This window comes from Hemiscyllium ocellatum, chromosome 7 (genome assembly GCF_020745735.1).
Source record: "Hemiscyllium ocellatum isolate sHemOce1 chromosome 7, sHemOce1.pat.X.cur, whole genome shotgun sequence".
NCBI classification, from domain to species: Eukaryota; Metazoa; Chordata; class Chondrichthyes; order Orectolobiformes; family Hemiscylliidae; genus Hemiscyllium; species Hemiscyllium ocellatum.
This window is the reverse complement of record NC_083407.1, coordinates 95947983-95962105: the sequence shown is the minus strand read 5'-3', so window position 1 is coordinate 95962105 and position 14123 is coordinate 95947983. Positions and strand designations below refer to the sequence as shown.

At 36.4% G+C, this 14123-nt stretch overlaps 1 protein-coding gene across 13 annotated transcripts in view; it reads right to left on the bottom strand.

Moving 5' to 3' along the window:
- Positions 1-14123, bottom strand: part of hdac4 (histone deacetylase 4) — a 494585-nt gene that overhangs the window by 197967 nt on the left and 282495 nt on the right. For all 13 annotated transcript variants that reach the window (XM_060827518.1, XM_060827517.1, XM_060827519.1 and 10 more), the window contains one exon: positions 10325-10475. In XM_060827518.1, the coding sequence (XP_060683501.1) occupies positions 10325-10475 (151 nt within the window). The remainder of the gene's footprint in view (positions 1-10324; positions 10476-14123) is intronic.

Sequence of the window (14123 nt, the reverse complement as noted above, 5' to 3'; positions counted from 1 at the left end):
GAAACTCTCCAATAACCTGTTTTCACATCCATGGGGCCAGCTTTCCATGTCCAATGACATGGCCCAGGAATGTGATTTGGGCTTTTGCGAACTCACTCTTATCCAAGTTTATCATCAAGCCTGATTCCCCAATTTATTGAATAATTCCAATAGATGCTCCAAATGATCCTTCAATTTCTAACTAATACTCACCAGATTGTTGATGTACACCACATAATTGGGTAATCCCAAAATGTTTTTATTGGTTAGTCTGTGAAAGGTGGTTGCCGCATTTCTTTCTTCGCAAATGGCATGACTTTAAACCAGCACTGTCCATTCAGTGTTGAATGTTAAAATTTCCTTTGCTGTTTCAGATACAGGTACTTGCCAGTGGCCTCTGAATAAGTCCAATTGAGAAATATAAGTCGTATATCTCACCCTCTCAATACACTCTTCCAAATGTGGAATAAGACATGGATCAGATTTTGTAACTGCATTGACCTAGTGGTAGGCCACACATAATCATTGGGTACCATCTGGTTTTCACAACATTACTATGGGCAAGCTCAATTCGCTGCAACTCACTTTGATTATATTGTCTTTGAGCATGTGTTCAATCTCTTTTTGAACCTATGCCAATTTTAGAGGGTTAAATCTGATAGGATATTGTTTAATTGGAACTGCATTTCCTATTTCTATATCATGCGCAATTAGATTGGTACTTCCTAGCTTATTCCCATTTATCTCCCTATCTGATTGTAATAACTCTCAGATCATTTGAGTTTCCTCAGGAAGGTAACTCAAAAAATTATCCCAATTCTTGAGAACTTCCTCATTATCCAATTTAATTTTAGGAATGGCCATATCAGAATCATCTAAACTTGTAGGGTCCCTTTGATGTTAACCAAGACGGAGGACAGGAAAACTTTCTGGCTGTAACAGCTGCTCCTTTTTTGAGTTATTTTAGGTGCTGGAGGTGATTTCCTCAAATTCCAGGAGCAGCAATTACTGTTTTATATGCTGTTGCATTGTTTTGGAACTTTGGGGAAAAAGAAGTTAAAACAACAGCAGTTTTAAAAGGGAGAAGACCAGACAAAGGAAGCACATGGCGAGGTCATTGCAAGAGAGAGACAGAGAGAGAGAGAGAGAGAGAGAGAGACAGATAGACAGACAGACAGAGAGAACCTGTACAGTTACTGCCTTTGAGGTTTGGGAGGCTGGTAAAATTGCAACATTAAAGAGGCATTTGGATGGGTATATGAATAGGAAGGGTTTGGAGGGATATGGGTCGGGTGCTGGCAGGTGGGAATAGATTGGGTTGGGATATCTGGTCGGCATGGATGGGTTGGACCAAAGGGTCTGTTTCCATGTTGTACATCTATATGGCTTTCTATGATTCTTCCTTCTGTGTTGTAACCAGGAATCCTTTCACCTTTTGCTTTCCTTCCTTATCAAACTACGTTTTGAGCATATTCACAGATTTCTTCTCTTGAGTTCCTAATCAATAATTCACCTCACTCATTTTCTTTTTGATTTGATAAGGCCTGCTAGTCCTTGTCTTTAAAGGTTCACTTATCACTGTGAGTAACACTAATAGTATTCCTAGTGGAGATAAAGTATGAATTTTTGAGTTTTGCCTGCTTCCTCTGTAATCACATGCTGTGCTACTTTCAAATGCTGTTTAGCCAACTCACCCATTCTATTTATTCTTTCTCTAAACTTTGACACATAGTCCAAATATATGGTGTCTGAATTCTGATTCATCAATTTCTCATTTATTAATTGAAATGATACTCTCACCTCAAGCTCAAAAGCTAATTCAAATGGACTGAATTTAGTTGATTCATTAGGTGCATCCCTAAATGCAAGATGTACAAATTGAATTTCTTCATCCTAATCTTCTGGATAGTCTTGACTATAGACACTCAACATGGTCTTTAAGGTTTGATGCCACTGTTCTAATGTTCCATGTGATTCAGGATGACATGCAGTGGATTTGCATTGTTTTATTCTTAAGCTTTCTATAACTTCCTTGAATAATTTTGATGTAGATTTAACCCTTGATTCGTTTGTATCTCTGTTGGTTGTCGATATCTAGTTAAAAAAAATTGAACATTCTTCTACAATCCTTTTAGCCGTGATACTGTGTAACGAAATGGCCTCTGGAAATCTAATAGACACATCCATTTAGGTCAACAAATCATGATTGCCACTTATTGTTTTAGATAAGGATCCTGAAATCAAATAAGACTCTTGTAAAAGGTTTCTCAAATATAGGAATGGGTATTATGGTTGTTGGTTTTATCACTGCCTGAGGTTTTCCAATTACCTGAGACATATGACATGCCCAACAAAATTCAACTATATCCTTCTGCAGTGCAGGCCAATAAAAATGTTTTTATATTTTGGCTTGAGTTTTCCTTACTCCCAAATGACCTCTTACTGCTAATTCATGTGCTATCTGCAAGACCACATTTTTATAATCCGTCAGTAATACCAAATGAAGAACTTCTACCCATTTCTCATCCACCCGATTACGTGATAGTCTCCATTTCCTCATCATAACGTCATTTTTAAGACAGCAATATTCTGGGATACATTCAGATTCTTCTTCTGTGTAAGCTGTCTGTTACTGCTTTAGTTTTTCATCCTTCTGTTATAATTCAGCCAATCTTTCTAAACTTAAAATATTCACTTTATCCTACATATGTTCTTGTTTTTTTCTCAAGCATTTGATCAAACACAGTCTCTGATAATTGAATTTCAACATCGTTGACTTTACTCTTTGATTTTTCCTCCTGTTTCCACCTGTGGCTTTGTGACCTTGTTACCACACAGTCAGGAAAAATCCCAGATATGCTTTCTGTAACACCTCAGTTGCCTTATTTTCCACTGGATTTTCAATCACAGTAGGCATCACTCCCACCTGTGATCCAGCCATATAGTTACCAAGGATAAACCTTATTTTTGGAACCGAGAGTTTCCCTATCACTCTACTGCCACTTTTCGCCAGACTCTCCAACCTCACTTATATGATGGAACACTTCTCACTGTGAATTTCACATATTACCACTTTTTCTGGCAATACTCCTTCTTAATTATTTACCACCTCTTTATCAAAGATTGACCCGTTCTCTTATCTCTTAAAATCTCAATTTCTTTACCTAATCTTCCTGGCATACATGGGTATACCTTGCCCACACAAGTAAGATATTTAAAGAGATCTAGCACTTGCTTCTCAACCAATCTCTGATCAGGTTGTACTTTTCTTTTGCAGCTTTTTAGCTCCTACTGGGTTTTCCTTTATCATTTCAACAAAACTCACTGATACTGTTTTCACACATCTGCATTCCCAGTGCTTTATCTAAACCACCAGTGCAACATCATGTGACCTACTTTATTACAGTGAAAATGCCTGAGATTTTTTACTTCTCTTTACCCTACTTGGTTTTCCTTTTCACCCTGTGGTAAACTATTTTCAATCAGATCTCCTCTTCCCTTTACACTTAAGAATTTCTCTTTTTCACCCATTTCTATTCCTCAGATTAAAACTGATGTTGGAAGCCAAACTTTGATTTATGAATCAAGTCATAATCATCTGCCATTTCTGCTGCTAATCTTGCAGTTTTAACTCTTTGCTCTTCCATCTGAGTTCTTATGACTTCAGGAAGTGAATTTTTGAACTCCTCCAAACTAAATGTCTCTCTATGAGCATCAACTGTTTGACTTTTTTTCAATGCCTTTATTGAGCTATCAAAATTACTTTGTTTGATCCTTTCAAACTCTATGTATATTTGACCAGGTTCCCTCCTCAAATTCCTAAAATGTTGTTTGTAAAGTTCTGGTACTAGCTTGTATGCATTTAAAATGGCTTTTTTCACCTCCTCATAATCCCCAGATACCTCATCTGATAGTGATGCAAATACATCAATACTTCTATCTACCAACTTTGTTTGAATCAACGATACCCACATGGTTTCCGGCCATTTCAATTATTTAGCTACCTTTTCAAATGAAATGAGAAAGGTTTCTACATCCTTCTCGTCAAACTTAGACAATGTTTGTCCATATTTAAACAGATCCCTACCAGGTCTTTGGTTACGATGGAATTGATCCCATCGCTGTCCTACTCCCACCTTTCACCTCTATCTCTGCCATTTCAAATCGATTATGAGCTTTCAGTTCCAACCCCTGAAGTTCAAAACTCTCTCTTTCTCCTGTTAAGGCCATCCTTTCATTTTCTTTTTCCTCTACATTTACTCGTAATTCGAACTGTTTCACTCCCTTTTATGTTCAAGCTGTTTCACTTACAATTGAATTCTAGCCATTTCCAATGATTCCGATGGCATTTCTGGCCATCGGAAATGCCGACCTATTGCTTCAAATGTCTCCCCTTTTTGCACAGCAATGCTCAACTCCAACTCCAGCTTTTCTGCCAATTCCAAATACCTTGCCCTGCTCACTTTCTGTAAAATTCCCGAAGTGACTTCTTCCAAACGTAGGAAACTCTTAGTGACCGAAAGAGCCTTTATTTACTACACAAGGCACACTCTACTTAAACCAACTAAATTTAACATCTGTAAAGAGAACACCAAACTCACCACTTAATGCCTTTGAGTCCAATAATCCTAAATTCAACCTGCAATTACAGATTTTGATCCTGACAAGAGCCCCTTTTTTATATATAGTCTCAACTAACCCCCCTCAAAATATATTTAGAAGACAGTCTAGACCCTAACTTTTTCTTATTTTAAAAGATAAGTGTAAGAAGTTGTGTTCGGGATGCAAATCGATTGGTTAAACTACCAGGCTTGAAACAAAACACACTTTATTCATATACTCCAATTAGGATACAGGCAAAACCATAACAATCGAAATGCTTAACAAAATAGTATATTTATTAACCACTACTAATTAACTGTTCCAAAATCATGGCAAAGGCAAATTCAGTAAAATAGATTGTCTCACATGCAATTCTAGCAACAGGAAGAGAACCCCTGATTTTAGCTGTAACCAAAGGCAGGAATAACAGCTTCCACATCCAGCTTCAACACTCCTACAGCTGCTACTGAAGACTTAAACTAAACAAAAAAAATCTTGGTTCTGTGGGAGCTTGACCCCACCCATTCAGGTGGCTCCTACTGTTCCAACCTTTTAAAAAAACTCCAAGACCTTACAAATTGTTTACTTTCTTAGCTTTGGAGCAGACTGCTCAAACCTATATCTCAACCTATCTTCATTAAAAAAAACAGAAGAAAATACACCTCTTAAAGCCATAGTCCTATCACACTATCTAAAAACTTACGTTGCACATGTGGAGTGTGAAGTCCCCTGTTGCTAATAAAAATAAACTTTCTTGGAGCTTTGATGAGCTACAACCTCTGCTTACTGCTTCAGCTATGCTGAACTGGGAGCAATTGATGCAAGTTAGATAAGCAATAACTGGAAGAAATTTGCAATATTTCTATTTAATTGCTGCTAAGAAAATTTGCTGTCTCTTTCTACAAATTTTATATACATTCCACGTACGTCGCTTTTAGACCCTGATCTCATCAAACATGTCACTTTATTTTATCTATTGGGAGTTGAGAAAGAAAACCTTACAGAAAAGTTTGCAATTTTGATGTTGAACAAATAAATATTCAAACTAGTTTCAAGTGCCACAACCACTTCCGATTCTCAAGGTTTGTTCTAAGTTTAGTCTGCACTGTAAGGGAACGATCAGTCCTTATGACTAACTTTGACACAACTGTACAAAACTGGACAAACTAATTTACTATCTTTAGATAAAAGGAAACAGCCTGTTCAATTCTAAAAAAAATTGTTGAAAGAGGAAATCTTTTACTAATAGAAATTAACTGGGAAGTTACTATGGATGAAAGGGAACTGAAAAGTCTGACAATGATTTGCATGAAGTACTCTTGTCACAATGACCTTTGAGTTTTTTTCTTAGAACATAGAACAGTACAGCACAGGTCCTTTGGCCCTTGATGTTGTGCCGAACTTTTATCCTACTCTAAGATCAAACCAACCTACATACCCTTCATTTTACTATCATCCTTGTGCCAATTCAAGAGTCGCTAAAATGTCCTTAATATATCTGAATTTTGAACAACTTAACAATTAGTCTCGAGCTCTGGTGATCTGTCACATTGTTTAACCTCTCCTGCAAAACTTATTCCTAATTATGCTTATTATTCTTCCAGGGAAAGGAAACACATTGACTGGGAATATTCTGCATGTACCAATGAACTGATAAGATCTTTCACTGGCCCTGATAATGTTGAAGCAGCTTTGTCATTACTACACCATGCATTCTACGTAAAGTCAGAGAAGAGATGAGAAAGGTTGACAATGGAAGGAAAGCAATAAGCAGGCATGGAGTAAAAGTAATATAAGAGGCTTTATTGAATGAAGTTCGAGGACAGGAAACAGAGGAAATGAAAGACAATCAAAAAGGACACCAATTTTGGAATTGTTCATATGATAACACTGAAGTCTTTAGATGTGTAAAAACTTAAGTAGATTCAGGCTGCTATCGTTTAGAAGTCTGGAGCATAGATTTGGTGTTCACTATTAAAAATTTGAAAGCGCCAGGAGCAGCATCGGGGTAAACCAAACTGACATACTCTTCAAAAAGGCTACAGTAATACTTCTGTCCCTTAAATGAAGCATTGGAACAAGCCACTTAGTGCGTTATTGTTTAGGTACAGGGTGGCTAGGCTTCCCATCCCTGTGGAATACATGGCTGTGAAAAAAGAAGAAAGCTTTGTCTTTTTGACAAGTAATCAAATGATTTTGCAACTACAAATATTTTGGCATTTCCTTTATTAACTGTACTATATTTAAAACCCTTAAGAAAGCAGCATGCAACAACAGCTGTTTGACACAAAAATCTGCCAGTATTTTACATACGAGATTAAGATTGGTGTTTGATGTTAAGGTAAACAGATAATTGGAATTATAAAAGCAGCAGCAGAAAGTATTTCAATAGGCTGTTCTTAAACAGTATAGGTTCCATGTCCCATAACAAGATAGAAACAAATACACAGCAGTAGTAAAAGAGTTAGGATATGATAAAAAGCACAGTCAAAGCATGTTTCAAGAGGCTTTTAAAAATGAGAGAGAAAAATTCCAAGGGAACTTCAGGCAGCGATCATGTAGATAGAACAAGGACAGCTGATAGTTTTGCTGTTACTGGGAGAGGGAAGAGAAGGGGCTTCACAGGAGAATAATTGGGGAATTGAAAGTCACAGGTTTTGTGCCTTGGTACCATGGTGAATTTGGTGGTGGGGACATATAATCAGGTGGGGGGAGGTGAGAATGGGACAATTACCTTGCTGCCTTTATAACAAGAGTCTATGATGGGAATATTCATGAACAGCCTCCTGTCTCATTACCAATTATGGCTCCTAAGTGGGCAATTAGTGTTCATTTTAGGACTTCATCATCTGCCAATGTTATCAACCCAGTGGTGGATGGGGGCACGCTATGTAAGGGGCATGACACACAAACATGCGCAAGATTGATTATTCAAGGGCAGTTAGAAGTTTGGGTAGACTGCAGCATGAAAGCTCAACAAGAATACAAGGGAACTTAATCACTAGATCATAAAAAAGGATTTCTGACACAGTAGAGATAAGGACTGGCAGAAATAAGCAATGCTGTGGCAAGTGTAGCAGGCAATATTATAAGGCAGATAAAACTTATATTGTGAAGTTTGATTGCAGGTCAAATTGGAGAACGAGATTAAGCTTTAAACAGTGAAATCTAGACAACAGTTTGGGAAGGTGATGGAATTGAAAATAGTGATTGATAGTTTTAGATCAATTCAAGACAGGAACAACAAAGGCATTTAATACAGTTAACAGTTGGTTATTAGGCTTTGCTTCATCAATACTTTAGGTTATACTAGCAATCTTGACAGTACAGACATGTGGAATCAATCGATCATGAGGAAACAAAATGTATGTGCAACTGACAAAAGAATTGCCATCAACGAATCCCCCACTATCACCATCCTAGGGGGTTACCATTGACCAGAAATGAACTCAACCTGCCATATACATAATCATGGCTACTAGGTCAGCGGTTAGGAATCCTGAGGCAACAAACTTCCCTCCTGTCTTCCCAATGCCTGTCCATCATCTACAAGGCCTGAGTCAGGAACATGATGGTGCATACTCCATTTACTCTGAATGAGAGCAGCCCCTATGAAACTCAAGAAGCTCAGAACTATTCTGGACAAAGCATCCTGTTTGACTGGTACTCCAATCATCACCTTCACCATCCATTCATTTTACCACTGATAGTACTTTCTCCAGGGCAATTACAGATGGGCAATAAATCCTGGCCTTGCCAATATTGTTTCAACAAATTAAAAAAAGGATAAAACAATCACATTTTCGGATGCTGTAGACAAACGTGCAGGAGTGAAGGGAGAAGCCATTGCTGAGAGTTTCTTAGCCACATTAAGATTAGGTTAGCTAGAAGTAGAGTGAAGCATGGGTATTTCCATGATTAGACAACAGAGAAAACAATCAAAACGGCATTAATGAACAGACTTGATAGACAGGCAATGGAAGACTGGAAAGGATATATTTAACTGGATTTTGTCTTTTTGAAGTATTCAACAATTCCAGGTAATTCCCATTTGTTTGTAACAACTGTAAGCCATAATTTCCCATGCTGCAACAGTCAAATGTTTGAAGCACTCATATCAAATTTTCTTGATTAGACAGGTGCAGACTTACTTACATTCACTTACGAAAGGATGAATATTTTGAATTTAGGTGAGATCAACAAGGACTTGCACCAAAGTTAAAATTACAAAAGATAGTGAAAAAACTCCAACACTTAGACTCAAAGCAAGATTTGCGGGACTACAGAAAAGTGTAAACAACATGGGTGAGTGGAAATAATTAAAAATGACCAGATATAAATTACTATTTTTTAAAAAATTGAACTTTAAAAAGTTTACAATGAAGGCAAAGGTTACTTAATTTTAGGGGAGATGTTTGTAGCTAATATCCCTAGTTAGAAATAGCCCAAATATTTTGTCTACAAATTGCCTATTCAATTCCCCAGAATATCCATCATGGTAACATCAACTGAGATTGATAAATTATAGACAGATTTGAGCATTACTTTCACATCAACTCAGAAGTGCAACCTTAAAATTGGTAATCTCATTACAGTCAAGGGCATTTGACCTCCATCAATTATGAGCTGCAATAACGCTCACCACAGACAATAAATTCACTATGCAACTATTTTGCATATTTGTGAGAAAAACATTTTATATTCATGCTCAAATGCTTTGTATATACCTTTCAGATGAACTAACTATAAACTGAATATCAACACAAGGGTTTCAATGGCAATAATATACATACAATTGACAAAGCCACCACATAAAATACCCTTGCAATTTTAATTCCATAGATCAGTGAACATAAATGTTATTTGTTTCTCATTGCCAGATCACAAACATGCTGTATAAACTCAAATGCAATCTTAGAACTCTGTTTATCTATGACCTTTAATTAGAACTTAATTTTGCAGATCCAGGATATAGTTATTAAACTGCAGTGCCCATTCCAAGAGGTTGTGTTTATAGATTAAGGTGTTAGCCTAATTTTTGATTTCAGGATTTACTTGCCCTTCATTAATCTGTTCAAACGTTATGTTCGTATATAAACTGCAGGAAAGATCTTTAATAATGGTACTTTTGAATAAACAAAGGAAAACTAGGTTTGTTGTTAATTTGGTGCATAACTCACTCCTCAAAAAGGATTAAACTTGGTTTTGTGATCTACAAAATTTGAAAAGCCAAAGGAACATACAACACCACAAGATTTTCCTCTATTTCTTCTGTTAGATAACAGGTTCATAGTAAGCAAAACCGAGGATGTATTCAAGAGTAAAAGTTCTATTCTGTATATCTTTATTATATTGTAAATAGATTTTAATAAAATACTAATAGAAATACTCTTTGATTAAATGACCAAATGATTCTGTTATCAACATCATAAATGCTACAAAAGTAGTGCCAATACACTTAGCCAAGCTGCAGAACTGCAGGGAATACATGTACTGCACCATTATATCTTTCTGAACCAGAAACAAATTAACTCCTAATCAGAGTTCAGATAATTAAAGTCAACAAGCATTAAAATGAACTGCTAAACAAATGCAGGACTAAAATTCAGAGTTAAAAATATCTAAATGCTTTGTAGACATGTTTTTAACTTGTAACTTCAACTATTGGCTCAATGAAACTCTTTTTAACCATATACTTTGCTGGATATTTCTATTAATGTTTAACAGATGTGATATTTCTTACTTTCTTTTCCTTTCTCTTTATTCTTTAGCAGCATGAGTTTCTGTTCTCGGTGTTGTTTCTCCATCTCCTGCTCCTGACGATGCTGCTCTAGTTTACGCTGTTGTTCCAAAATTTCTTGTTGGTGCTTCAATGCAAGCAAGTCCTGCTGGTGCTTAAAAAACAAAAACAGGGAGAGTCACAGAGTCATACAGCACAGAAACAAACCCTTTGGTCCAACCAGTCCATGCCAAATCCAAACTAAACTTGTCCCATTTTCCTGTGCTTGGCCCATATCCCTTCAAACATTTCTTATTCACGTACTTATCCAAATATCTTTTAAATATTATAACTGTACCCGCATCCACGATTTCCTCAGGAAGTTTATTCCACGCATGAACACTCTCTGCGTAAAAAAGTTGCCTCTCATGTCTTAGATTAGATTAGATTCCTTATGTGTGGAAACAGGCCCCCCCTGGCCCAACCAGTCCTCTTTAAATCTTTCTCCCCTCACCTTAAAAATATGCCCAAACTCTTAAAATCCCCTATCCTAGGGAAAAGACTTCTGCCATTCACTTTATCTCCATCCATCATGTTTTAATAAACCTCTATAAGGTGACCCCTCAACCTCTTACATTCCAGAGAAAAAGGTCCCAACCTATCCTTATAACTCAAACTCTTCATTCCCGGTTACATCCTAGTAAATCTTCTCTGAACTTTCTCTAGCTTAATAATATCCTTCAGTAAGCGGTTTATGTTTACATTTCAATGATATAATAACTGATCTTTTCTCTACAGCACTAAATCTACTGTAACTACAAAATTTATGACAGTTTCTACATTACAACCAACAAGGTGAATTGGCCATGCTAAATTGTCCACAGAGTTAGGTGCATTAGTCAGAGGGAAATGGGTCTGGGTGAGTTACTCTTCGGAGGGTCAGTGTGGACTTGTTGGGCCGAAGGGCCTGTTTCCACACTGTAGGGAATCTAATCTAATCTAAACAAAAATCAAACTGTGTGATTTGTTTCAGGCATGCATCCTTCTGTAATATTCAAATCAGGGCTCTGTGAAGTACAGCTTATTTGCATCAAAATTTACATCAACTCAACAGTACTGAGTATGTCAGAAAAGAATAATGCCCACCTACAAGGTGGAAGTTAATTTCTTGCCATTTTTGGTTCCGTAACAGTGGATCATATACCATACTATCACACAATAAACCACAGGGAAAACAGGCAATGTTTTATTATATATCGACAAACTTGGTTGGTTGTCTCTACCCTGTTGCAAAACTGTCAATGGAGAGTATTCCATAGGTAGGGTAAATGGTGGTAAATTAAAGAAATGGTGGTGGTGAGAGGTTGTGACTTTGGATTGGCTTTGATGATATGGTTAGTTTTGCATCAGCTCTAACAAGAGTTTGATTTAGGCAACCATTGCTTAAAAATGACTTTCTTTTCGGTTCTCAGAGTGTAAACAGCGCTAACAAAGGTACGTTTATTATTTCTTCTTAGCTGTCTTGCATAGGTAGTCGTGAAACTTCTCTCAGAATGACTGAAGGTACTTCGGTCTAATGGTGGTAATCGGATGTTGTTGGGAGTACAGTTTTAAGATGGAGATCCAGTGATCATGAAGGAGGTGACATACATCCAACTGAGGATGATATGTAACTTGGAGGGAAATTTTCAAGTGTTGCCATGCTATCATTTTGCTGCTTGTTCTTTGCAATGGCAGAGTTTCTTGGCTATACAGTACTGTTGTTATCCTTTGGATAGCAGGTACTATAGCCACAGTAGCAGGTGTTATAGAAGATGTATACTGAATTTAGCCTGATTAATTAAATGGGCTGCTCTATCTTAGATAATGTTGAGCTTCCTGAAATATTCTGCAATGCTTTAATACAAGTTGTTGGTGGTCATTATGTTTACGACTGAGTGAAGAAATTGAGAAGGTTCACTGTACTAGGGCACATAACTATCACACAATAAACCACAGGGAAAACAGTCAATAAACTACTGTCTTGTCAAAACATTCATGATCTGTGATGTTACAAAGTGGGACCATTTAATTGTGACTCCATTCAATGAAACTCAGAAGTTACTATTATACGCTACTTTAAATTTTGAAGCAGAAAAGGGGAATACTGAATCATACATAATTTTCTAAATATGTTCTGCAAACGTAATTCTATAATTGAGGGTAGGATTGTCACATTGGGTCACAAGTCTAAAAACACATTTTGTTGACTTCCTTATATTTTTATTCTTATATTATTGTTTAACAATAAAAAGAAAACAAATATCTTAAACATCATAAAACACGTTTCAAAACTGGTGTTTTTCTAATATATAAATAGGAATATATGTTATAGCGAAAATACCATATACTATAGATTGCAAGTACACTCTTCTATTGTTTTAACACACTGTTAATTCAATTTCATTGTTACTGTGTAATGACGACAGATGGGAAAAACTAACTCCTTGCTGACAGTTAAATTAGTGTAAATTGAAACCACTCCAGATGTCTGTGGTTTAACTTTGGTGGTGATACTAGTTGAAGGTTTGGTATAATTTTCATTGCTTCCATTACACTTGGATGCTTATCATCACCACCTGTCACACCCATAAATGGCATTAACAGTTGCTCCCTGACAAGATAGAGATCAAAAAACGTAAACTGAAAATTCTCTTAAGAGAGGTGACCTTTACATATATTTTGAGCTTAAATAAATAAATGGGACAAAGTACTTTAGATAGAAATTTTCTTTAATTATCAGTTTAACTTGAATTACTATCAGTTGATGTATGGGCACAGATGGAGATTAATCAAATATAGTTTAAGAATAAAGGAGACCTCAAACACCATCTTCAGTTATCTTACTTGCATTCAGCTTTTTCTTCATTGATCCTGCTTTGTGCCTTTTGATCTGTCTCACACATATATATTGCATCTTTTTTGTCCTTTTCCCTATTATTACAGTTGGTCATATAATAGTTTTACATTTAAAAAAATCAACATTAAGCATCATAATTAAAAATCCTACATTATACAAGGTCAGCATACTAATACATTCTAGAGCAATATGATTTGGTCATGTTGTTGCTTATAAAAAATTAAATCAGTACCCTTGTGTTGTGACGTTTTGAATAAAATGCAAGTTTTAATTATTGTGGGATAGTTGGCATTGTGCTGGAACATGGACTGCATTAACTTAAGAAGGCAGCTCACTAGGATCTTCTCATGGACAATTAGAGGTGACAAAAAGGTTGACCTTGCCAGTGATGATCACATCCCATGAACAGATATAAAAACATAAGTAATGAGTCTAGAAGCATGGTTAATACATAAACATTAACCTACCTTCCCTTTTTAAGGCTACTTCTTGGTGTACTTTCAGAGTGCAAGAGTTTAATATAAAATTCTGAAGAGAATTTCAGACCAATATTCCTACTAAAAGTTTATCTAGATTGATAGCTGCTTAGCTTCTCTGCATAACAATCTTTCCAGCTTGCCAGATTCTTTATATCCTCTTTAGCAAGGTTCTAGAAGTCTGAAGAATCACTAATGTTGTTTAAGGATGGCAACTGGGATGATCTAGGAAACTGCAGGCCTTATATCATTGGGAGGGAAATTTCTGAAGATTCTCAGGTACAGGATTTACCTCAGAATGAATTTCTTAGAGATAGTCAGCATGGCTTTGTGCGAGGAAGTCTTGCCACACAAATTTTATTGAGGCATTTGAGGAAGTAATGAAGATGATTGACGATGAAAGGGCAATGGATGTTGTCTACTTATTAAAGCTCGGACTTCAGTGAAG